At 39.9% G+C, this 24,169-nt stretch overlaps 1 protein-coding gene across 1 annotated transcript in view; it reads left to right on the top strand.

The window, feature by feature from the left end:
* Window positions 1-23,487, top strand: part of baiap2l1a (BAR/IMD domain containing adaptor protein 2 like 1a) — a 128,490-nt gene extending 105,003 nt beyond the window's left edge. Inside the window, exons 13-14 of the mRNA XM_078240619.1 lie at window positions 14,202-14,242; window positions 16,957-23,487. Coding sequence (XP_078096745.1) covers window positions 14,202-14,242; window positions 16,957-17,029 — 114 coding nt within the window. The 3' untranslated portion in view covers window positions 17,030-23,487. The remainder of the gene's footprint in view (window positions 1-14,201; window positions 14,243-16,956) is intronic.
* The last annotated feature ends 682 nt before the right edge of the window (window positions 23,488-24,169 follow it).

Raw genomic sequence — 24,169 nt, 5'->3', positions numbered from 1 at the left:
TTGATGCTCGATACCTTAGAAAGTTTTTTCTTCATGACTTCCAATTTTGGTCTCTCTGCAGGCCCTTGAGGCTTTCAGATGGGTTGGGTAGTGGTATTGACTGCTTGCTCAGTGATTACATGGCTGCTGCTTTCCTTTGTGACTCCCTCATAGATTTTCAGACTTTTGCTTCTAATAGGTTTTCTTCCATTTTCTTGCCATGGGTGCTGTGTCAATGGGACCAACCCTTCGTTAGATTGGTGTCACTAATGCTGCTACCATGTCTCACATATTGGTTGCATGGTCTTGCGTGTTATTTTGAGTAACTGTGGTTTGACTCTGGGAGGTTACTTCAAACTGCTTCATTTACACTATCCACCCATATACATGATGAGCTACTAATTATGCTCATCCCTCTTCAGTACTGATTATTCCATCTGGTGTACAGAGTCTCTGGCACCCGGCTGCTATTCTTACTATTATGGATCACTAACTCATTGCCAAAAATATTGTATCTTGTGAATGGTACACATAGATGCATTGGTTGTATTTTTGTAAAATACCCTAGATTCTAGAAAGATTACATCAGATTGGAAAATAGCATACCCCTAATTCAGGAAAGGAGGGAGAAAGGATTTTCTAAGTTCTGTGCTATAACTTCCTTAATAATAGATTCTAGCATTTTCCCAAAGTCAACTTCCTTAATAATAGATTCTAGCTTTTTCCCAATGACAGATGTTAAGCTAACTGATCTATAGGTTCTCACTTTCGAGAGGCTGAATGGCTTATTTCTGCTCCTAGTTCATATGGTCATTACATTGTAATGCAAATGTTACTTTTCAGCCCGAACTAGAATGTTGTCCTGGTCTTGTTGCATGTGAGCAAAGACTGCTTCATTATCTAAAGAATTGAGAATGGTACTAATTAGTGTACAATCATCTGATTGCTCACTTTATGACTGGAGTTATACCAGTTCTTCTGCTTTTCACATGCACCATTTTCCATGTTGCTCACTCTCTTTTGTTGTCAGCTACTGTAATGTTGGGTTTACATGTTCTGTTGCAGCAAAGAGACAGCCGTCGACTCATGAACAGTTCCACGGGTGAAAACCCATTAGCTAAAGTTGTGGACCTATGGTGTACCAGGGCTGAATTTAAAGCATCAGCTGTGGCCGGTGATTTCCCTGTGATACGGTTTTGGTCTCCTTATTTAAGAAAATATATGATTGCATTAGAATCAACTCTGAGAAAGTTCAGTGGGCTGATTCCTGGGATGGGGTGCTCTATCTTATGAGGAAAGGTTGGACAGGTTGGGCCTGTATCTATTGGAGTTTAGAAGAATGAGAGATTATTTTTTTTAAGATCCTGAGAGGACCTGACATGGTGGATGCTGAAAGAATGTTTTGCCTTGTGGGAAAGACTAGAACTAGGGGACACAGTTTAATAATAAGACATCTCCCAATTAAGATGGAAAAGGGGAGAATTTCTATGGAACTCCCTTCTGTAGAGAGCCATGGAGGTAGAGTTGTTGGATATTTTTAAGGCAGAGGTAGATAGATTTTTGACTAACAAGACAGTTAGTGGGAGCAGGCAGGGAAGTAGAGTTTTTTTTTAAGTTTATTTATTAGTGTCACAAGTAGGCTTGCGTTAACACTGCAATGAAGTCACTGAGAATCCCCTAGTCACCACACTCCAGCGCCTGAGGGAGAATTTTAGCATGGCCAATACACCTAACCAGCATGTCTTTCAGACTGTGGGAGGAAACTGGAGCACCCAGAGGAAACCCACGCAAACATGGGGAGAACGTGCAGACTCCGCACAGACAGCGACCCAAGCCGGGAATCGAACCCGGGTCCCTGGCACTGAGGCAACCGTTCTAACCACTGTGCCACCATGCCACCCCCTCCACAGTTGAGGCCACAATCGGATCAACCATGACCTTATCGAATGGTGGAGCAGGTTCGAGAGGCTGAATGGCTTATTTCTGCTCCTAGTTCATATGGTCATTACATTGTAATGCAAATGTTACTTTTCAGCCCGAACTAGAATGTTGTCCTGGTCTTGTTGCATGTGAGCAAAGACTGCTTCATTATCTAAAGAATTGAGAATGGTACTAATTAGTGTACAATCATCTGATTGCTCACTATACCTCATGGATACACAGTTTTGAGTTGCTACGTCAGTTCTGAATCTGTCCTATTTAGCACAGTGGTAGTACAACATGATGAAGGGAGACAGGTTTTTGTTTCCACAAGGATTATGTGGTGATCAATCCTGTCAATACCATCACAGTAAGCTTAACAACACCAGGTTAAAGTCCAACAGGTTTATTTGGTAGCAAAAGCCACAAGCTTTCGGAGCCTTAAGCCCCTTCTTCAGGTGAGTGGTGAGTTGTCAAATTGTGGCTCAACGAGTCTGGGACAGCTCTCCCAATTTTGACACAGTTCCCAGATGTTAATGAGGAGGCTTTTACAGCGTGCCTGTGTCTAAATCATTGCTAAGTGGTTTGTCTAGTTTTATTATTCTTCAACCTTTCTGCAGCAGTTTGATGCAACTGAGTGACTTGCTGAGCCATTTCAGAGTCAACCACATTGCTATAGATCTGGAGCTACATGTAGGCCAGACTGGTTAAGGATGGGCTCCTTTGAATGGCATTAGTAAACCAGGTGGGTTTTTATGATAGGCTGGTGGTTTCATGATCATTGTTGATAAGATTAACAATCTAGGTTTATTAATAATTAAAATTCCCTGCCTACCTGTTGCCATATTATTATTTGAACTCGCGTTTCCAGAATATTAATCTGCACCTTTAGATATGCTATCATTCCCATCAACTTTCAGCTTTCAAGTTGTGCATGTTTCTGTAAAATAGACAAAACATTTGAAAGGTAATGTACTACAAAGTAGAACTGGAAAAATGCACATTTTGATCTAAATTATAAGACGTCTCAAGATAAAGTCAAATGCTATTCTAAAGGAATGTGATGGAAATTGATGTAGTTCTCCCTAATTTAACTGCGATTGTCATAAAGAATAGAACTTCCACTTGCACTCAGGCAAGCTCCTGCTTCTGGTTATGATTAATTATGGTAGTGTAGGATCCTTTGAAATGGCAAACAACATGAGAGTAAAATTGGTCTTTGGCAGCAGCCTAAATAGGCTTGTAGTAGCGAATAGGCAGCCTGTTGTACACTGCACCAGCTTATACTTTCCATTGATTTGGAAAATATCACCAAGATTTTAAATTTCAAACCATATAAAAATGACGAGTCTAGGAAAAGAATCTCTAAACAGAGTTTGAACTAACATCTTGTGAACTTCAGCGAACAGAAGATAGGCACGGTAAAAGTATCTTCTGATAATTCTCAATGAGCTTGTTTCAGGTTGCTGGCATAGAACCTGTCCCCCAATCTGTTTTGTGCCAGAAAGAAAAATAAAACGTTAGTAGCAAAGCAGATTAGTGATGACAATCTTCACTAAGCTGTTGGGGAACTGATGGTCTGAGACTTCGAAAAGGAGGTAATGTCGGTAGAACTTCCCAGTAGCCAATTGAAGAATGATACTGTTCTCAGCTTAACAGTTCTCAGCTTAACAGTTCTCAGATAATGAATAATGTACACTACCATATGTATCAAGGCCTCAATCTTCACCTTTCATCTAAATTCTTTGGGCTTTGCATCAAATGAAGGATGAATGACCTCCCCCAGACTTCTGTACTGCTGAGAGTCGGCTGTTTGGGAAGATGATCTGATAACTATTTTATTTTTGGGGTTTTTTTCTCCTCTCTTTAATTCCTCTCCCTTCCTTGCACCACCCCCAGCCCAGTGTTTAATTTCCATCAACCTAGACTTCTGAGGTCAATTGTAGCTTTCACTCAGCAAAGATCCAGGGTCCAAACATTAGGATCTTACAGGTTTGTATACTTTAGCTACTCATTGGGACATGGAGAAAGTATAGAGAAAGCGAATTAGTTTCATTTGTATTGATATGAATACTTTTTCAACAAGTACATATAAATCTATTAAAGTATTGCCATTACAAATTTCTGTGTAAATTATTCAGGTTTGCCTTGCACAAATTTTCTGAGTACACCTAGCAAAAATAAATTATGTACATACTATGGATAAAATTGTGGCTGTGCTTTCAATCTGGAGTAGTGAGTAGATTAAAGTGTTGGCAATCAGTTGTCTCCAAATGCAATTTGACATAGATTTGCAATCTCACTGAGAAGAATGATTAGTGCAGTAAGATACACAATTTCTCACTTGTTTAAGGAATGCGTTTTTGAGCCTTGAGTTGAGCATATTTATGAGAAGAGAGCTTGGGGTTGACTTGTCCTGTGTACGACCTAGAAATGCTTTATGCTGACATTGAGTACCCAAAATAGAAATACTCCCAAGTGCCGACGTTACTCGTCTGGAGCATGCAAATTTCATAAAACATATAAATTTTAACTTGTAAAATGTTCACAAGCATCACTCTACACACGCGAGTTGTTCTCGCAAGAGGGAACACCCTTGCATTGTTTTAAGATGCATTGTTTGTAATATAATAATTTTGTAAATGTTGGCCATCCAAATCCAGAATTCAGTATTTAAATAGATATTAGAAACACATTTTTAAAAACTGAGCCGTTGCATATGTTGTAGTGATCAATTAGGCTGGGAACTTGGAGTCTTGATATTTGGATCAAGATGTCCTTTGCCTGTAATTATTTTATCAATCCGTTAAGGATTTATTGCAATTGAAAAGAAGTGCTTGGCACAGCCACTAGCTAGCAGTCCAACAGAAGATTCATGTGACATGAACAGGTGACTGTCTGAAACGAGAACCAAATTTTTCAACGTTATAAAACTGTTAGTTAATGTTTAATGTAGAAAGGCATGCACCATAGGAATAAAGCACCCAGTTCCTCATCACTCTAAGTCATTAAATTCTGTGTTTTCACCATTTGAAAGACTTTGCTAATTCATTGTCGTGTTCCCTGAGAGTTATTACGTCTTAACTGAATTTTGTAAGAACAGTGCACAGTCAGTCTGGTAGACATGTTTGGATAAACTTTAACTAGTGTACCTTCCAAAAATAAATAGTTTACATATCATCAATTTAATTTCAGGAATAATTGTAATTATTTTCTTGCAAAATCAGCCACCATATTTCTATGTCGCATTATTTGGGTTTTTTTTGCATTCCTTTCTTCCTTTTCCTGAAGGTCAGCCATATTGGTGTATCGTTCCATTAACGTAAATTACCTGCTGGAACCTTATCTGGTTCATTACTCTTTATTTGTGGGTGTGATGACAGGCTATCTGAACATGGAGGAATTTCAGCATGCCTTCACCTATGATCTGCAATCAACAACAAGACCCTTCTGTTTACTCTCTCTTCTCCAACGCCCCACCCCCCACTCCCACTCCATCCTGCCTTCCAACCTAAAACTGAAGTTATTGGCCATTGTGATCTGGACATTTCCTTGATGGCTTTTACATTGAAGCTTCAGTTTGGAAAATGCAGGTTCTTTTTAAGGACCACTTATGTCATGGGAGGCATCCATATCCCTTTTCATTTACTATAGACCATTGTCTTTTTCCTCTACCACTACCACCCCAACACATCATCTTGGCCCTATCCTACGTGCATCCCCTGTGTTAGGGGAAATAATTAAGGTTGAAATTTGAATATGATTATGTAGTGAGGTTTAAGAATTGATAAAATAATAGAAAAGAGTTACAGATCTCTGTTAAAAAGAGTCAGCATATCCTTTTGCTGCAAAAGTCAGTATCAAGCACATTCTAACAGCAATTGACCTTCATAAAACTTAAAGACACATCAGCAGAATCTGTAGTTGCGCCTAGCATCTCGCAAGGACTGTATTAGCTGACTCCTTCAGCGATAACAAAGTCCTGGAGTCAGACAGCAAGAACAATTGTCTTAGTACCAGATAGAGCTATGGGCAGTAGGAATACCAAGATAAGCTAGGAGCCTCTGCAGAGGGTGTAGGTGTAAATGTGTGCCTAGTACAAGATGTGCCTATTTTTGGTAAAATCTGTGTGTAATGTCTGATCGAAATTTGTACAATGTCTGTGTAAGTGCAAAGCATGGTAGAAAGCTATGCAGTTTTCTGTAAACACCAGAGTTTAAATCACCTACTTGTTGAACCAGCTCTCCCTGCAAATGCTTGAATAAACTATCATAACCTGCGCTGAGTCTTCTGTGATAAGCCCGTAAAAAGTCAGCGATGACACTAGTAACTCCGAGGGTGCCTGAAAGATGGGCTCTTCTACAATTGCTGCACTTGCCAAGCAGGTGTTCTTCTGTCCAGATTTTGGAATCCTTTAGACCTTGCTTTGTGAATTTTGATCTGGTGAGATTACAATTACCCCCAGTGCAGTGATGCAGTCTTTATATTCCCTTTTTGCTTCACTGTATAACGGTATCCTTAAATTGATTCAAACTCTGGCAAATATCTTGGACAAAGAGCCAAAATGATTCAACGTTGGGGTGAAAGAGTCTTGAAGTTGATACTTGGCATTCCTGTATCTGGTGTGGACCTTTGGTTCGAGTCTTTGACTTTTTAGTTGCTGGTAGCTGTGGAGAGTTTGAGCTGGGCTACTTGATAAATTGAACAACAGATGTCCACTCCATTATCCATTCCATCGACCTGCCACACATCACTCCTTTGTTTATTCAATGGTCATATTGCAGCTGCAGTTTAGATATGGGAAGGACAACATTGGGATCCTAATCCTGGAGTCCTTTATCAAGTTCAAACATTAGGACGCATGGCTTCAGTCTATGGCAACAACAGACGTCTGCAGTGAATGTCACAGAGTTGGGCATATGGTCCATGACTCGAGAGTTTTACCACTACCTGGCTTGGCTTTGGGTCTCATCATTCCCATTTGAAGCTGCAACAGCATCTATCAGAATGGCACTCAGATGAGCTGAATGGGGGCCATTAATAGTACCATTCTTTAGAGCGTCAGGACCATTTACAATGCAGCTGATGACAGATAGGGCCACAGAACCTCTTGCCACAAAGTCTTGTAGACCTGGTCCCAATCCACTAAAGGCTTTGAAAACATTGTTAAAGATGTCCCCCACTATATGGTTTCAACAGAACAATTGAATGTTGAGTTCACTCCAGCATTGTGTGGAGAATGTTTGTTGTTTGAGGATCAAGGCAATCCTACAAGATAAGTAATCTTTCTCACTCCTTTCTCTTGCCAATTAGCTTCAGAATCGTGCAGTTAATTCATTTGTGGCAATTTCTGGCATCTTGGTTTCCCAACACACAGAATACTTTTTAAGGCCATATATTGAAATTAAGTGTTGAGGCAATTATCTTAGACAAGAAGCACTTTTATGAGATGATTTTCACAGCCTGCCTGTCTCTCAGCATTGACCCATTACAATTTACTTTGTGCTTATGTTTTAGTACATTTGACTTTAATTTTATGCATTTATGAAATGCAAAGAAGTATTTACAGTCTTTTGAAACCATTTGTCTGGATTATTTATTAGGCTGATATGAAATTAGTAAATGTGGCATAGGTCATGATGCTGCAAACCTACAAGGTTTATTTGAAATAATTCTTGGGATATGGACATCACTAGCAAGGCTGGCACTCGTTGCCCATCCCCAGTTGATAAATTGATGATGGACCTTCATCTTGAACTGCTGCAGTCAGTGAGGTGAAGATACTCCCACAGTGCTGTTATTTAGGGAGTTTCAGGATTTTGACCATGAAAGAATCATGTTGTATGTCCAAATCTGGATGATGTGTGATTTAGAGGGGAACCCGCAAGTGATGGTATTCCTAGGCACCAGCAGCTCTTGTCCTTCTATGTGGCACAGGCCATAAATTTGGGCAATGTGCAACTGTGCCTTTGAAAGAACTTCATGAGCACAGAAGTTCCTTCTGTAGCAATGCGTGGAAAGGGTATTTCAGATTTTTTATGTTCGTAGGTTATTGATTTTATTTAGTTAATAACCTGTTTATTTTTAAAATCTCTGACCTTGGCGGTGAAAGGGGGAGGGTGGAAAAATAGCAAAAGGGATGGTCTGTGATAGGGTGGAGGACAAGGGAGATTAAATAAAGTATTTGCTGGTGGAGAGCCAAAGGGAGTGGTAATAAAAATAGAACATAGAACATAGAACATAGAACATTACAGCGCAGAACAGGCCCTTCGGCCCACGATGTTGCACCGACCAGTTAAAAAAAAACTGTGACCCTCCAACCTAAACCAATTTCTTTTCGTCCATGAACCTATCTACGGATCTCTTAAACGCCCCCAAACTAGGCGCATTTACTACTGATGCTGGCAGGGCATTCCAATCCCTCACCACCCTCTGGGTAAAGAACCTACCCCTGACATCGGTTCTATAACTACCCCCCCTCAATTTAAAGCCATGCCCCCTCGTGCTGGATTTCTCCATCAGAGGAAAAAGGCTATCACTATCCACCCTATCTAAACCTCTAATCATCTTATATGTTTCAATAAGATCCCCTCTTAGCCGCCGCCTTTCCAGCGAAAACAATCCCAAATCCCTCAGCCTCTCCTCATAGGATCTCCCCTCCATACCAGGCAACATCCTGGTAAACCTCCTCTGCACCCTCTCCAAAGCCTCCACATCCTTCCTGTAATGTGGGGACCAGAACTGCACACAGTACTCCAAGTGCGGCCGCACCAGAGTTGTGTACAGTTGCAACATAACGCTACGACTCCTAAATTCAATCCCCCTACCAATAAACGCCAAGACACCATATGCCTTCTTAACAACCTTATCTACTTGATTCCCAACTTTCAGGGATCTATGCACACATACACCTAGATCCCTCTGCTCCTCCACACTATTCAAAGTCCTCCCGTTAGCCCTATACTCAACACATCTGTTATTCCTACCAAAGTGAATTACCTCACACTTCTCCGCATTAAACTCCATCCGCCACCTCTCGGCCCAACTTTGCAACCTGTCTAAGTCTTCCTGCAAACTACGACACCCTTCCTCACTGTCTACCACACCACCGACTTTGGTGTCATCAGCAAATTTGCTAATCCACCCAACTATACCCTCATCCAGATCATTAATAAATATTACAAACAGCAGTGGCCCCAAAACAGATCCCTGAGGTACACCACTTGTAACCGCACTCCATGATGAATATTTACTATCAACCACCACCCTCTGTTTCCTATCCGCTAGCCAATTCCTGATCCAATTTCCTAGATCACCCCCAATCCCATACATCTGCATTTTCTGCAGAAGCCTACCATGGTGAACCTTATCAAACGCCTTACTAAAATCCATATATACCACGTCCACTGCCTTGCCCCCATCCACCTCCTTGGTCACTTTCTCAAAAAACTCAATAAGGTTAGTAAGGCACGACCTACCTGCCACAAAACCATGCTGACTATCACCTATCAATTCATTACTCTCCAAATAACTATAAATCCTATCCCTTATAATTTTTTCCAACATCTTGCCGACAACAGAAGTGAGACTCACCGGTCTATAATTCCCGGGGAAGTCTCTGTTCCCCTTCTTAAACAATGGGACAACATTCGCTAACCTCCAATCTTCAAATGACAAGTATCCTGAGGAGGAGAGAATGGCAGAGAAATGGGAGGAAAACCAAAATTATTAAGAGGAAGGAAACAAAATGGAGGCAAAGAATTCAGTGTGTAATTGTTGAACCCAATGTTGAATTTGGAAAAACTGTAAAGTGCCTGCTCAAAAGATGAGGTGATGTGGAGATGCCGGCGTTGGACTGGGGTAAACACAGTAAGAGTTTTAACAACACCAGGTTAAAGTCCAACAGGTTTATTTGGTAGCAAATGCCATTAGCTTTCGGAGCGCTGCTCCTTCGTCAGACGGAGTGGATATCTGCTCTCAAACAGGGCATACAGAGACACAAAATCAAGTGACAGAATACTGATTAGAATGCGAATCTCTACAGCCAACCAGGTCTTAAAGATACAGACAATGTGAGTGGAGGGAGCATTAAGCACAGGTTAAAGAGATGTGTATTGTCTCCAGACAGGACAGCCAGTGAGATTCTGCAAGTCCAGGAGGCAAGCTGTGGGGGTTACTGATAGTGTGACATAAACCCAAGATCCTAGTTTAGGCCGTCCTCATGTGTGCGGAACTTGGCTATCAGTTTCTGCTCAGCGACTCTGCGCTGTCGTGTGTCGTGAAGGCCGCCTTGGAGAACGCTTACCCAAAGATCAGAGGCTGAACGCCCGTGACCGCTGAAGTGCTCCCCCACAGGAAGAGAACAGTCTTGCCTGGTGATTGTCGAGCAGTGGTCATTCATCCGTTGTCGTAGCGTCTGCATGGTCTCCCCAATGTACCATGCCTCGGGACATCCTTTCCTGCAGCGTATCAGGTAGACAACGTTGGCACAAAAGATGAGGTGCATTCCAATTGCTTGTGTTGAGCTTCATTGGAACATTGTAGGATGCCAAGGACAGATGAGAGCAAAGTGAAAAATTAAAATGACAGGAGAACAGAAGCTCAGGGTCATGCTTGGGAAATGAACGGAGGTATTCTGCAAAACAGTCACCTAAGCTGCATTTATTCTCCCCATTGTAGAAAAGATTACAAGGGCAGGGGCAGAAGGATCTGGTGTATACATGTATATAAAATTGAAGGTAGCAGGACAGGTTGTGAGAGTGGTCAGTAAGGCATATATAGCATCCTGGACTTTATAATTAGAGGCTTGGAGCATTTTTTCCAAAACTAGGTCGCGAGATGATATTTTGGAGCCATGAGCTGTAAGGCCGCAATGGCTGCTATGGCGGTCTGACTGAGTGCTAATAACTGTGAGACTCCTTTAAGCCCCCACTTTTCTTTCCACTGCTGGCCATGGCCTAACAGACAGATCTTTAAGGCATGATTCCTGCTGCAAAACAAACTGCGAAAAGGTCATTTTTTAAAAAAAACTCTGCAGTCTAAACACTTACCACCATGCTCAACCTCACTTCCATCCCTCTACTCTGCAGCTGAAGGATGTGAAGCATTAGAGAGGATGCAGAAAAGATTCATGAGAATGGTTTCAGGGATGAGGAACTTCAGTTATATCAGTAGTTTGGAGAAGTTGAGACTGTTCTCCTTGGAGAAGAGAAGGTTGAGGGGAGATTCGATAGAGATTTCAATATCATGAGTGGTCTGGACAGATCAGATAGACAGAAACTGTTCGCATTCGTGGAAGGATTGAGAACCAGAGGGCACAGATTTAAGATAATTGGTTTTAAAGAAAGCAATGACGACATAAGGAAAAACCTCTTTATACAGCAAGTGATAAGGATCTGGAATGCGCTGCCTGAGAGCGTAGTGGGACAAGGTCAATTGAGGCTTTTAAAAGGGAACTAGGTTACTGTCTGAAAGAGAAAAATGTGGGACTACAGGAACAAGAACTAGGTCCTCAGGACCAGCACAGTCATGATGGGCCGAATAATTTCTTGTGTTTGCAAGCAGCAAGTACGGTATACTAATTTGAAAGAAGTACAGCTAATCGATGTTTCACTTTAAAGGAATGTTTGGGACCTTGGACTGTCAAGAGAGCGAAGAGAGGTAAAAAGGCAGGTGTTGCAACTCCTGCACTTGCATAGAAGGTAGTGATGGGGTGATTGTGGGGTAAACGAGGGAATTAATCTTTCGGATTCCTTAAAGAGGAATGTGTTTGGTTGTGGCATCTTTGTGGAGGTTGATCTATTGTATACCCATGCTGGTGAGTTGGAAGGTGAGGACAAGGGGATCCCTATTGTGTTTCTGGAAGAGAGAGGAGCAGGTGAGAGCAGAAATGTGGGGAATGGAACCTGTCAACAACAGTAGGGGAGAAATAAGGGTGACACACCAGAAGCTCAATAGAATGGAGTCCTTACAGGAAGCAGGATATGAGGAAGTGTAGTTGAGATAGCTGTGAGCTGATAATGAATATCTGTTGAAAGCTTTGTCCCAAAATGGAAACTGAGAAGTTGTAGAAGAGAGAAGTCAGAGATGGACCATGTGGAGATGAGAGAAATGTGAAAATTGGAAGCAAAGTTGATGAAATTTTCCAGTTCAGGGCGAGACTTGGAAATGGTCATTAATAGCTGGGAAAAGAGGTGAGGAAGAGGGCCGGAGTAAGTCTGAAACAAAGAATGTTCCACATAGCCACAAAACAACAGGCTAGGACCCATGGGGATTTCCAAAGCAATACCTTTTATTTGAAGGATGTAAAGAGAATTAAAAGAGAAAGTTGTGCAATGCTAAGATAAGTTCTGCCAGGAGGAGGGTGATGGCAGATGGAGACTGGACCTCCATTCAAAGAAGAAGCAGAGAGCCCTGGGACTGCCCTAGTGAAGATTAGAGGTGTACAGAGATTGGAGAGGTGGTGATTAGGATTAAGGAATTGGAAATTGTAAAAGCTTATAGCAAGCTGCTGTGGAAAAGCAGGTTTTAATATCTGTGAAGTTGATTTGTTGCTGTTTGTTTCAGAAAGCTGATTTACATGGTGCTTCTGTTAAATGCTGCCCTCCTGTGATTAAAACCTATACTGCAGGAGGGGAGGGACTGTCCTTAGGCAGCCTTCTGTTTCTATATTTCCTAACTGGAGCATGCAGCATAGGAATGAATTTGACCTACTTTAACCGAAATAGACACTACCTACCAAATAAAATTAAAACAAAGTAAGTTGTAACAATCAGGCCTTATAAGTTGGCATCCTTTTCGATTTTTTTTGTGTTTAAACAGCAAATACCAGTGGCATCATTAAGGCATCTGACTTGGACTGAGGGAACTTGATTACCATTATTGTTTCCCGGTGACGGTTTCCTCCAGTAATATTAATTCTAATCCTCAAACACTCAGCTTTAGTAATTTACATCTGGGTACCACAATGATAATTTAGCAACAAAAAAATTAGAAATATGTTGGTAATTCTTCTGAAACTACTGTCTTTTTTTTTAAAAAAAGAAAAACAGATGAGCAAGCCCAGTTGATTAATGAAATTCACATATTTCACTGGATATCTCTTCCAGTTTGTTTATCTTTTCAAGATTAGAATAACCTTGGTTAAATAGGAGCTGCCTGCCAGTGGGAGTGATAGTGGTAGGTTATAAGTTATGTAAATCGGAACAATGATATATGGAATGATCTATGATATTGCCATCTGTTTAAATCCAATTTCAGAATAAATTCAGCTGCAGGGGTTACATGTGGAATCCCAGTGCATAAATTTGCACCCCCATCCTGCCCCCAACCTTGCCCACATCCCACCCTCATGACCCTGGCCTGCCATATTGCCTCTTTTGATAACTACTGAATATATTTCCAAAAGTGTTCACAAAATCACCCAGGTAGCTAGTCTTCATGTGTGCCCAGGCAGAGATTGTTGGCGGGCTGTTGTATTTTGGGGTACAGTCTTGCTGTACATTTTGGAGCCTTTCTGGTAAGGGTTACTGGATGAGGAGTGGGAATTTTGTACATCCTTTTATACATTTAAAAACAAAATAGTGCGGATGCTGAAAGTCTGAAATAAAAATAGAACATGCTGGAAAAACTCAGCAGCTCTGACAGCATATTTTAAGAGAGAAAGAGAGTTAACATTTCAAGTCCATATGACTCTTTTGTACATTCCTGCCTTATTCAAAAGGACAACTTGTAGCATTCTTTCTTCTACCCTGACTGTGACCAGCACATACAGGGGGTCTCCTTTTCCGTACCATAGCAAATAGTTCATTTACCCACAAGGCTAGTGGACAAGCTAAGTTTTCTATCTACATTACAACAATGACTACACATCAGAAAGTACTTCATTGGCTGTAAAATGCTTTGAAACATCCAGTGGTCACGGAAAACTCTATTAAATGGAGTCTTTCTATGTTTGCTTGAATTTCACAGGGTCTAATTGTTCCCCGTCAATTGTTAATACTGTCAGTTGGAGAACAATTACAGCTGTAACTCCTGGATAAGGTTCATGTGTTAACAACATTTAAACAATGTTCCCAATTTTACAATCTTGATTATACTTGCATTCACAACCTTGAAATGTCCCAAAGCACATTACATACAAGTACTTTACATCCTTTTAGCCTCAGCAGCAGCAGCTTACCAATGTCAGTTGTCATGGATTGTAAATGTGGCGCATGTAGTTATCATTTTTTTTAAAAACCATCGCCCCTTTATTTGCTGACATGCAACATTAAGCTTCCGTTTTCTTTTTGTTTTTGCAGAGTTCAGAGCCGAATGGCATCATGAAACCACCTTTCCTCAGGTAAGGGATATGTTACTACAACATAAAATGTTCCCAGAAAATGGTGGAAATACTCGGCAGGTCAGGCTGAATCCATGGAGAGAAACAGTTAAAGCTTTAGATTTAAGTCCCATCGTCGGTTCTGATGAATCGACCTGAAACATTGGGCGGAATTCCTCCAACCAGCCCACAGCAGATTTGGTTGTGGGTGGGCACAGTGAATCTGGCGGGAGCCAAAAAGTCAGAAATCTGCTGGCGTAAAATCCCATTGCAATTCTCCAAATGGCAGTTTGCTCTTCCCACTGGCAGGTGGCGCAAATTCCATTTACATTAATTTGCATCTCATGGATGCTCGTTAAAAAGCTGCCCACCAGCCTCCCATCAAGCCTTTCAATCTTGCATCGCACCAGTGGGAATTTATATCGGCTGATGAGTGGCATACACAAGGCAGTCCTCAGTTTACCAGAGAGTTTGGATAGAGTGCTACAATTTTCTGCCAGAGTGCTACACTGCTCTTGATGCACTGTCACCATTCTGCCAGAGCAGGCAATTCCTGCCTCCAAGGGGAGGGTGTACCTAACTAAGAAAACAGGGGCCATGTGGAAGGAGGGCTGTGTAAGGGGTGGGGGAGAGGAGTAAGGTGAGGGTTCATGATAGCACACAAAGGAGATGATGAAGAAGATGAACAAAGGAAGATAGAGGAAAGAACTAAGGGGAGGGAAGTTGGTCCCCGACAAGGCTGCGTGAAAAGTGCACAAACGAGGGGTCAAAAAGTCAAAGGGATACCACATTGTTTACTAGAAGGGGACGGATGAAGACACCAGAGCAGTGGGTAAAGGTCTAAGAGGGGCATGGGCACCTCGCAGTGAGGGGGGGAGGGGGCGGGGGGGGGGGGGGCGGGCGTTGAATCAAGGAGCTGATTTCTTAAGTCTTTTCCCTTTGGGTTGCTGATATCCTGCATGGAAACAGGTGGGCTGGAGAGAATGATAGAAGTGTATTGGACTGGTATTTAAATTTAGCACCAGGACCTTCGAACCCACCAGCTGAGGGTAGGTGGATGAATGAGCTGCTGGCCTGCCAGGCAAGTTGGAGTGAATTCCTTTGTGCATAATTTATTGGCTTCCAAGTGCTAAATATGGTGCGGGATCCTGCTATTCTGGTCAGTGGGACAGGTGCTGCCAGGGCTGCCTGCCACTGCACTTAGTCTCAAAATGGGAGAATTCTGTTTCTCTCCACAGATGCTGCCTGACCTGCTGAGTATTTCCAGCAATTTCTGTTTCATTTCGGATTTCTAGCATTTGTAGTGTTTTGCTTTTGTTTTAAAATGCCCTTGTTAATCCATGTTCAATGGTATAATGTGTTGCCTTGCTCCGGATCAACTCTTTGCCTGGCCTGAAGCCAGTGTCCATTTTGTTGACAATAGAACTACACAAGACACTTGAACAACTCTCTACCAGAGAGCAGAGAAGAAGTGTAACAGATCTCTGATGTATATTTATACATATTTGCAATCTTAGGCAAAGTTTAAAAAAATGTATATACCAATGCAATGGAAAATTTAGTTTAATGTCTTTTAATCTTGGGTCATTACTGCAACCTTGCTTGGTAGATTTGTTCATATTTCATAAAATCATAGAATCCCTACAGTGTAGGAGGCCATTCAGCCCATCATGCCTGCACTGACTCTCTGACAGAGCATTTTATCTAAGCCCTCTCCCCCACTCTATCCCAATAACCCTACACATTTACCATGACTAATCCATCTAACCTACACATCTTGGGAAAGGGACATTTTTTTCCCATGGCCAATCCACCAAATCTGCATATCTTTGGACATATTTATATGAATGGAAACTTTTATTCTTTCATGGGATGTGGGCATCATAGGCAAGTCAAATTTTGATGGAATGTTTTAAAAGCATTGTTTTCTTTTAAAAACTGAGTTTAATATTTAATACTATTCTTTCTCTCTCTTTCCCACCCCCCCCCCCCCCCCCACCACAACTTCCCTTCTCCTTCACCCACGACTTCTACTGTATAGTATAAAGGACATGGGAGCACCACCACCTTCAAGTTCCCCTCCAAATTGCACAACTTTCTCACTGAGAGCTCACTCACTGTTCTTTCGTCATCAATGAGTCTAAATTCTGGAACACCCTATCTAATGGCACTGCGGTTGAATCTATAACACACACTACAGCAGTTCAAGAAAGCAGCACACCATCACCGTCAAGTTCAACTAGGAATGGGTAATAAATACCCACACCCCATGAGAAAACAAAATAAAGTTTTCAAATCACATGCACGTGACTAAATCTACAAATAAAGATTGCAGTAATGACGAGATTCACAACTTGAAACAAAGCTTCCCTTTGAAATCCTGTTTCAAGGCAACAATTCCCTTACTCTGCACAAAAGTGTCTAAGATCGCGCACATATATATCAAAATAATCCTAAAACGCAGGTGGAGTGTATGCAGAAATACGTAATATTTGCATTTTTGTGTTTTTATTTTATATGTTTGTGTTTTTACTTTGTATTTTTGTGCTTTACTTTGTGCTTTTGTATAACGTGCATCATTTTATATTAGGATGCCATTAGTACACACTGTACGTTCTGTGTGGAAAAACTACAACAATGTTTGCAGGAAGGTTTCCTTGGTGATTTTAGTGAAATATTGTCTTAGTTGTGTCAGTAATATGTCAATGTTTTAATGCTTTGTTCTTCCATTTCAGCGGAGGAAATCCTTTTGCTACAATAAAGCTCCGACCAACGATAACAAATGACAGATCAGCACCAGTTATTTAGTATACAAGTTATAATTGTAGCCCTTGTATCAGTCATGAAATATTGAAACCAACAGATGCCATTCTAAGTTAACGTTATATAAGCAATTATGCCTTCTGTACAAACTGCTATACCTACAGTTTATTATCCAATTAATGTCAGTTATCTATGCTATTGTCCAAATTAATCACTGCAAAAGCGCTCTTACACAGTTGATGGTGGGACAGAAGATCTTACTGGCGAAAGAGAATGACATTGAGTGGATCTCATCGCTAAATCTTTCAAGGGGTGAGGGGGAAACTTTTGTTAGGACAAGTTCACTGTTTGAAATGCTGTTGCCTTCAAAACCCTGACGTATCAGACATTTATGTACCAGATTGTGCACTATAGTTTGAGCAGAAATTTATTCACCTTTGATGTTTAATATTTAGTTAAAACAGTTGTTTTGGGGAGAATAAACTAATGTCTTGCTCATTGTTTCGCTGGACATGGGAGGTATGACTCCAGAGATTGCTTATTTAAAAAGATGCAGGCTATGACTGATATTGCAGAAACAAGCCTCAAACTCACTGGCATGTGTTTTTTGAAACTAGTGATAGACTAGAACATATTTTGTTTTGATGTCAGCAATGGAAGCCATAGACATAGATGTCAACTGACTATACCTATTCAGTTCTTCTCTCAGGGATGAATATGTGTGTGTTTTTTTTTACTTTCTTTTCCAATCTTTGCTCCCTCCATAAACCATTTTTCTTAACCCCTTCCTCCCAATCCTTTTATTTCCATCTGACAGGAGTCATTTTAAAATTGATGGGGGCTTCATTAACTCATCTTCACTCATAACATCTAAAATTCAGAAGATCCTTCACTTTCTCCTCCCATTTAAATTTAAGTAATTATGAATATGCAAGTATAAAATAATTACAGCAAATGATGACAGGTCCATCAACACCTGTATAGAGATAAAGAACAGTGTCAATATTTTTGGATTTGGTCAGTTTTGACTCAGATTGACATTTTGGATATAGAACTGACTGTGGTGCCCAGGCCACCCAAAACACTGACCCATCTTTTTCTCTTTATAGATGCTGATGGGCTTGCTGTGTATTTCCAACATTTTCTGTTCCATTTATGATTTTTTTTTACATGCACATCCTGCAGTAGCAGCCCAACCAAATTTAGCTCTTCCTAAAACCAAAACACTTGAGCAGATCCACTCATGGTGTATTTAAATGTATCGGCCAAAGCTTTGTTGATCTGAAGAAAAATTATATTTAATGGGTTAATACTGTAGATTTTTTAATTTTATTTATAAAAAGTGCCATTGAGATCTTTTAAAGTACTGTTTGTGTGTGCATGTGTGTTTTGCGTTCTTAATTCATACAGCATTTCCCAATGGTAGTCAGATAAAATCCATGTAACAAACTACAAGATTCCAATAAGAAAATCTGATCATTGCCTTTAATCAGAAGTAAAGAAATCCACTGCAGCACTTCAGAGATTAAGCAATTACTGTGACTTTGTGTATGACATTACACTCCCTGTAGCTTTGCTGGAGTTTGTGCACTCAGTTTGAAATTATGGTGGTTATGTATGTGTACCTCTGCTTGGTATAGAAGTATTGGACGTCAATTTTGTAGGTGTTTGCCACTTCCATTTCTTCCACTCATGGAAGTGTTTTGCCTTATTGGTTACAATAGGTCTGGTACCTAAAATGTAACAGGTAGTTCCCGATGATAATACTTCCATCATCTTTAGAGATGCAATGAAAATGTGGCAAAGAAAAGAACACAATCAATACTGTGCGTTCAGGCCAAAATGCAACTATTGTAAAATATGGAGCAATTGAAATAGGATGTGCCTTTTGTTGATTTAAAAGTGTAAATTTAGCCAGTGACCCAGTGAGGACAGGAATGCATAGGTGGAAAGATGAGATATACATCCATAAACTCAAAAGTCTCAAGATGTACAATGAACTTTGCAAGGTAAATAAGATATTCCACCCCCCCCCCCCCCCCCCCAGTCTTAGCTCACCTCTAAAGAAAGAAAAGCTGCATCTAAATAGTTCTTAAAGGAACTAAAAATTTTCACGTCCCCATTTCCTGCCTAGATATCTACTTCGTGTTGAATACTCCAAGTGGCAAATCAGCCTTAAATTAGCCTTTTAATAAGTTTGAACCTATGCCATCTTTTGGACATTATGTTGTGATAGTTTTTTGGATTTATTATTTCTATCTTTTTGTATCATTCATGCTTCTGTAAGGCCTCTTCTCTATTGGGATCTTTAAGGACGAGTGGTACTGGCCTTCCCTCGCAGCTCAGTCCACGATGTTGAAAATGAACCTTAAGGCTATTTGCTGCATTTCACCCCACTCCACTCCAAATCTGGAGTTTGAATGTACTCTTTGAACCTTGAGGACCAACTGGTAATCTGAGTTGATGGGCTCTGATTGCAGCACATTCAGTTCCCAGTAAATCCTCCTCTGACTTATCTTCAGCTGACCTATTAACCGAATCAGTATTCTGTTTGTTTCATGAATTGTTGCTCCAATGTCAATTGTAATGATCGCCATCACCTTCACATGTACCTAATTCTACTTGAAGCATCTAACCCAAAGGTTAAACTCAGACCCAGGAATGAGATCTGCTCCATTTTGGCTCTTGACGTTTGGATGGGCAAACTGCACTTGATGCATTTCAGCAAGTTTTCTATCACCATTTTGCATTCCTTCCCCTGCTTTTGAGATGACTGCAGCACTTCTATAGAAACATAGAAACTTTCTGCTTCCAGAACAAACCTGGGTAATATTCCCAGATGGTCAATGGGAGCAGAGTGAATCGGCCTTATCCATCTTTGCACTGCTCTGTTAAAAAGGTACAGTGTATCAATCCTGTTTCAAGACTTTGATCTGCCTTTGGAGAATAAAGTGAAATGTAGCACACAACACCCATTGAGCTGGAAGTGATGTGGCTCAATAACCAAAGTGTTTGCTTAATACTCAAAATGTGATTAAAATGAAGGGATGAAGCTTAAATCCTTAGCTCCATAATACAGTACTAAAGAGACAATTCTGGAATTCAAGTTTATTCCTTCAGTCAGGAGTTTGAGGAAAAAGTAACAGGGGCCGCAATAGTAATTCACAGTCACCCATAATCCAGCAAAATATGTATAAAGTGCATTGGGTGCAGTTTTATCATAATACAGTTTGGTGTATTGCTATTGATATTCTATGGCAAATATCTCAATTAAGTAATATGGTTTAATGCTGAACAATATGCTTTTGTATTGCCACTCAACTACCCCGTCATCAACAAGGCTGTATGTACCAGTACCTCATTTGGTAGCAGACAGCTAAAAGTACACTCTCTTGTCTTCCTAACTATTGTAATTGTACTGCTTTGTGTTTCACAGTTCAAGTGGACAGAGTTGTCAAAACTTTATTCATCTGTCACATTTTCCTGACATTCTAGTGACAACATTGCAGAGTTAATGAAACAGCATGACTAACCTTTTAAATACTCAGCAACAATTGAATGAAGCTGTATGACTGTTGAAGCTAATTCTGATTGAACCCCAAACTGAAGAAAACTTTTGGAGTTCGGCAACTAAAGATTTTTTTTATCAGCAAAATTAAACTTGAGCTCCACAAATACAAATGGTGTGAATGCCACTATGGAAATTTGTACAAATCTGCAGCTCTGAGCACAATGTTTAGCTGATGTATGTATTCCTTATTTTTTTCAAGCAGTATCCTGTCAAGTCTCTTAAATATTTTTAGTAGTTGTGTGTTAAAGGGCTTTATTTTTTTTCGGTCCCCTGTGTGCTGCATTTAAAAGCAGCTCTGTGGACAATGTCATTCTGGGGTCAGTCATGTACATATATTTTTAACATGACATGAAAAGCTCCTCGGTTTTTCTATACTTTGCAGGAATCCCAGAGCAATAATTTAATTAATATTTGGAATGTACCAATACCATCTAAAATAGTTTAACAGGTCATTCAACACTGGGACTTCACTGTAGCTGCTTAGTCTGACTAAAAGACAACACCTCAAAAATAGTTTATTGGACTGTAGAACACTTTCGGACATCTTAAGAACAGGAAGGATATTAAATGAATGTAAGATGTCCTTTGTTTTCAGCAGGATAGGCGATAGAGTTGCTGAACTATCCATAGCAATCCAACCATGAAGAGAAAGAAAACTGATTCAGACACTCGATGTATAATTTCCCTTTTCTAGTCACCAAATTGTAAGTCGAGGTCAGCATAACATCTGCAACTGTGAATTATCTCCATGTTGCTAACAGGCATTTGAGGCTTGGAAACCAGATCAGCTGCACTGGTCCAGTTAGTACCTTGACTTTGAATTGTGCTTATTGAAGACATTTGGGACTAGGATTCAATTACTGACCTGTAGCCACGAGTTCACTGTAGCTACAAAGATTTGTAGTTTCTGTAACTACTTAACAATCAGGATAAAACCAGCATTGGGAGCTAAAGTAATCTACGTGGACTCCTACAATACTGATTTTAGTGGGCTATCATAAACTGCTCGCCTGGCCTTGCTCTGAATGCAGCTGTTAATATAAGTTCATTGCCCTCTTTTTAGGTTCATTGCAAATGCAGCAATCTCAGCTTCCAGTGTATTTGTGTTGTAAGATAGTGAAAAGTACCTACTTCTGATTTACAAACCACACATAGTATCAGATTTATAAAGCCGCCTTAGAACAGGGCAGTTAAAACTTGACACGGGGCAACATGCATAGCCTGAAATACCAATTTTATATGGATTACACAACCATATTCAAAATGTTTAATAATTGAAATTTATAAGTTCATGATGGTTCTCAGTAATGAGGGAGGAAACTCCACTGGGCTACTTATATAAATACTAGTTCTTGGGTTGGCATGAAAACTAATTCTAGCTTTAAGTACACAATACATATTTATTTAGACTGATTTGATGGGTCAAACTTCGGAAAAGTCATCTGCTCTCATTTCAACACCCAGTTTTTATTTTCCCCTCAACTTCATATTCAAAAATAGCTGCTGAATATATAATGCTTATACATATGTGTGTGTATATATATATATATAAATATTCTTGTAACTGAGCATACATATTGAGTTTTCTTTGATAACTGCATAATTAGTTGTACAGATATTTAGTGATCTCAATTATTGTTAAAATGTTATTACAACCTTAAATTGCACCTGTTGTGTGCATCTATGATTGTGTATTTTTGCATAGTAGTGTTAATACTTATTAAATCCAATCTGAATATACATATAGACTTATGTGATTAAGGAGTGTACAGTATAGGTGTATTTATGACCAGAAATCTTTTGTAACTCTATTAGCCAGACTACTTGCAGGATACCAGAGATTTCCTGACTCTGAAGTATTAAATGAAGTAGTTTCTCAACACTTAGTTGCTTACTGCCATTTAATGGTGTTTGCATTTTCTAAATATATATTGTCTAATCATCTGAACTGCTACCTCTGGGACAATGAGGATAAAATGGAGGTGTGTAATTTAATTTTTTTTCTGAGCGAACTTCAAGAATGAGAACTTTTTGACAACCTAAGTCAGATAAATAGAAATGATGGCAAGACTAATGTTAAACAAAGCCACCGGACAGGAAATCTACAGAATTGGGTGAAATTATGGTTTGACATCCCACCCAATATTGAGTTACAATTGATTCCACATTTACAGAATGCCATGCCCGTTTAATGAATAGAAAATGGATACTTTTTTAAAGAAATGTATTTTTGATGTTTGACAGAGGAGTGATACTAATGTAGAACCAAAAAATAGTGTGGTCTTCGGTTACCAATTGCAAGCTGCTTTCACCATAGGACATGTCTCCATGACTGCCATTGACAAAGCTCTCTGATTAGTATTTCTTTAGTTGAGCAATGCTAGAAGACTTTCTTCCTTCCTCCCATGATGACATTTCTTATTCCATGCGGTGATCCATCAATAAATCTTCCTTTAGGAGGCTGTATTTATGCAAGAAATAGCAGAAGACAATTCGTCCTGTCTAAACTGACTTCCGTCATGGTCAGGGAAGAGAAAATGTCAAGCTCTATTGATTTAAAATCTTATCTTCTCAGTCGGGAAGTACTCAGCAAAGAAGGTTGTAGATTATATGATTCTACAAGGTTATTGCCTAATTTGTATAGGTTGAAGTGATCTAATGCTGAAGAATGTACTGTAAATGGTGCCAAGGTCTTATAAAGTGCAATAATCAATCATTACTTCAATTTTTATTTTAATAAAACCATAATTATAAGTGTATTTCTGTATTAAAGTACTTTCAGGACTGGTGGGAATTCTTCCTGTTCCTGGTTTAAACTTTTTTTCTCAAACCTGCCTTTCAGTGAATTGATGTTTATAATTTAACTCTGTTCTGTTATGTACTTTTAAAACTTTCTGATTACTGCAAAACAAAGTAAAATAACTTGGTGTAAGTGTATGGGCTAAGTGTTGTTTTTATAATCATAAACTCTGACTTTTAAGTAAAATGAGATTTTGTTTCATTCTGTGTGCTAATTTTAATGAAAGGAAATTAAATTCCTCCATGTTCCATAGTGGCTGCTCCAAGCACACCCAAGTTGCACATGGCATAATGTATGTGAAATGTGAAACTCTCTTTAAACCCTGAGGTACATTGGTGGATCAATATAAGGGGCTGCTGTTGTGCCTTACAAGGGCACTAATCCATGTATAGCTAATCAGGACAACTGAAAGTGAATCTAAACTCCAAATGGTCACAGGCTAGATGTAATTCACATCTGTTGAAAGGTAATTGGTCTAATTTGGTTTTGTAAGGAATACAAGTCCTATTCCAAATTCTTTCTCCCTGTATTTTAAATACTGAACTTTCTCTTTTACCCAAAGTTCCAATTGGGACATATTTAGAGCACTCAATTAAAGTCTGATCAAGCAGCAGGGTCAACAGCATGTAGACGTAAGTGATAAATATATATGCCCCAATTTGAGTATCTGGGACATTTCTAGGCTTGCTGCACAGCAGCAGACACTATTCTTCAATCCCTTGTACTTATCCTGAATTAGCAGAGTTTACATATATACATACATTAGGCTTGTGATGGCCCAGCAAGTTTAATGATCTGTGTTTATATTGCACCT

Source organism: Mustelus asterias, chromosome 23 (assembly GCF_964213995.1).
Source record: "Mustelus asterias chromosome 23, sMusAst1.hap1.1, whole genome shotgun sequence".
NCBI lineage: Eukaryota > Metazoa > Chordata > Chondrichthyes > Carcharhiniformes > Triakidae > Mustelus > Mustelus asterias.
Note: the sequence above shows the minus strand (reverse complement) of the source record. Positions and strands in the feature narration are given on the sequence as shown.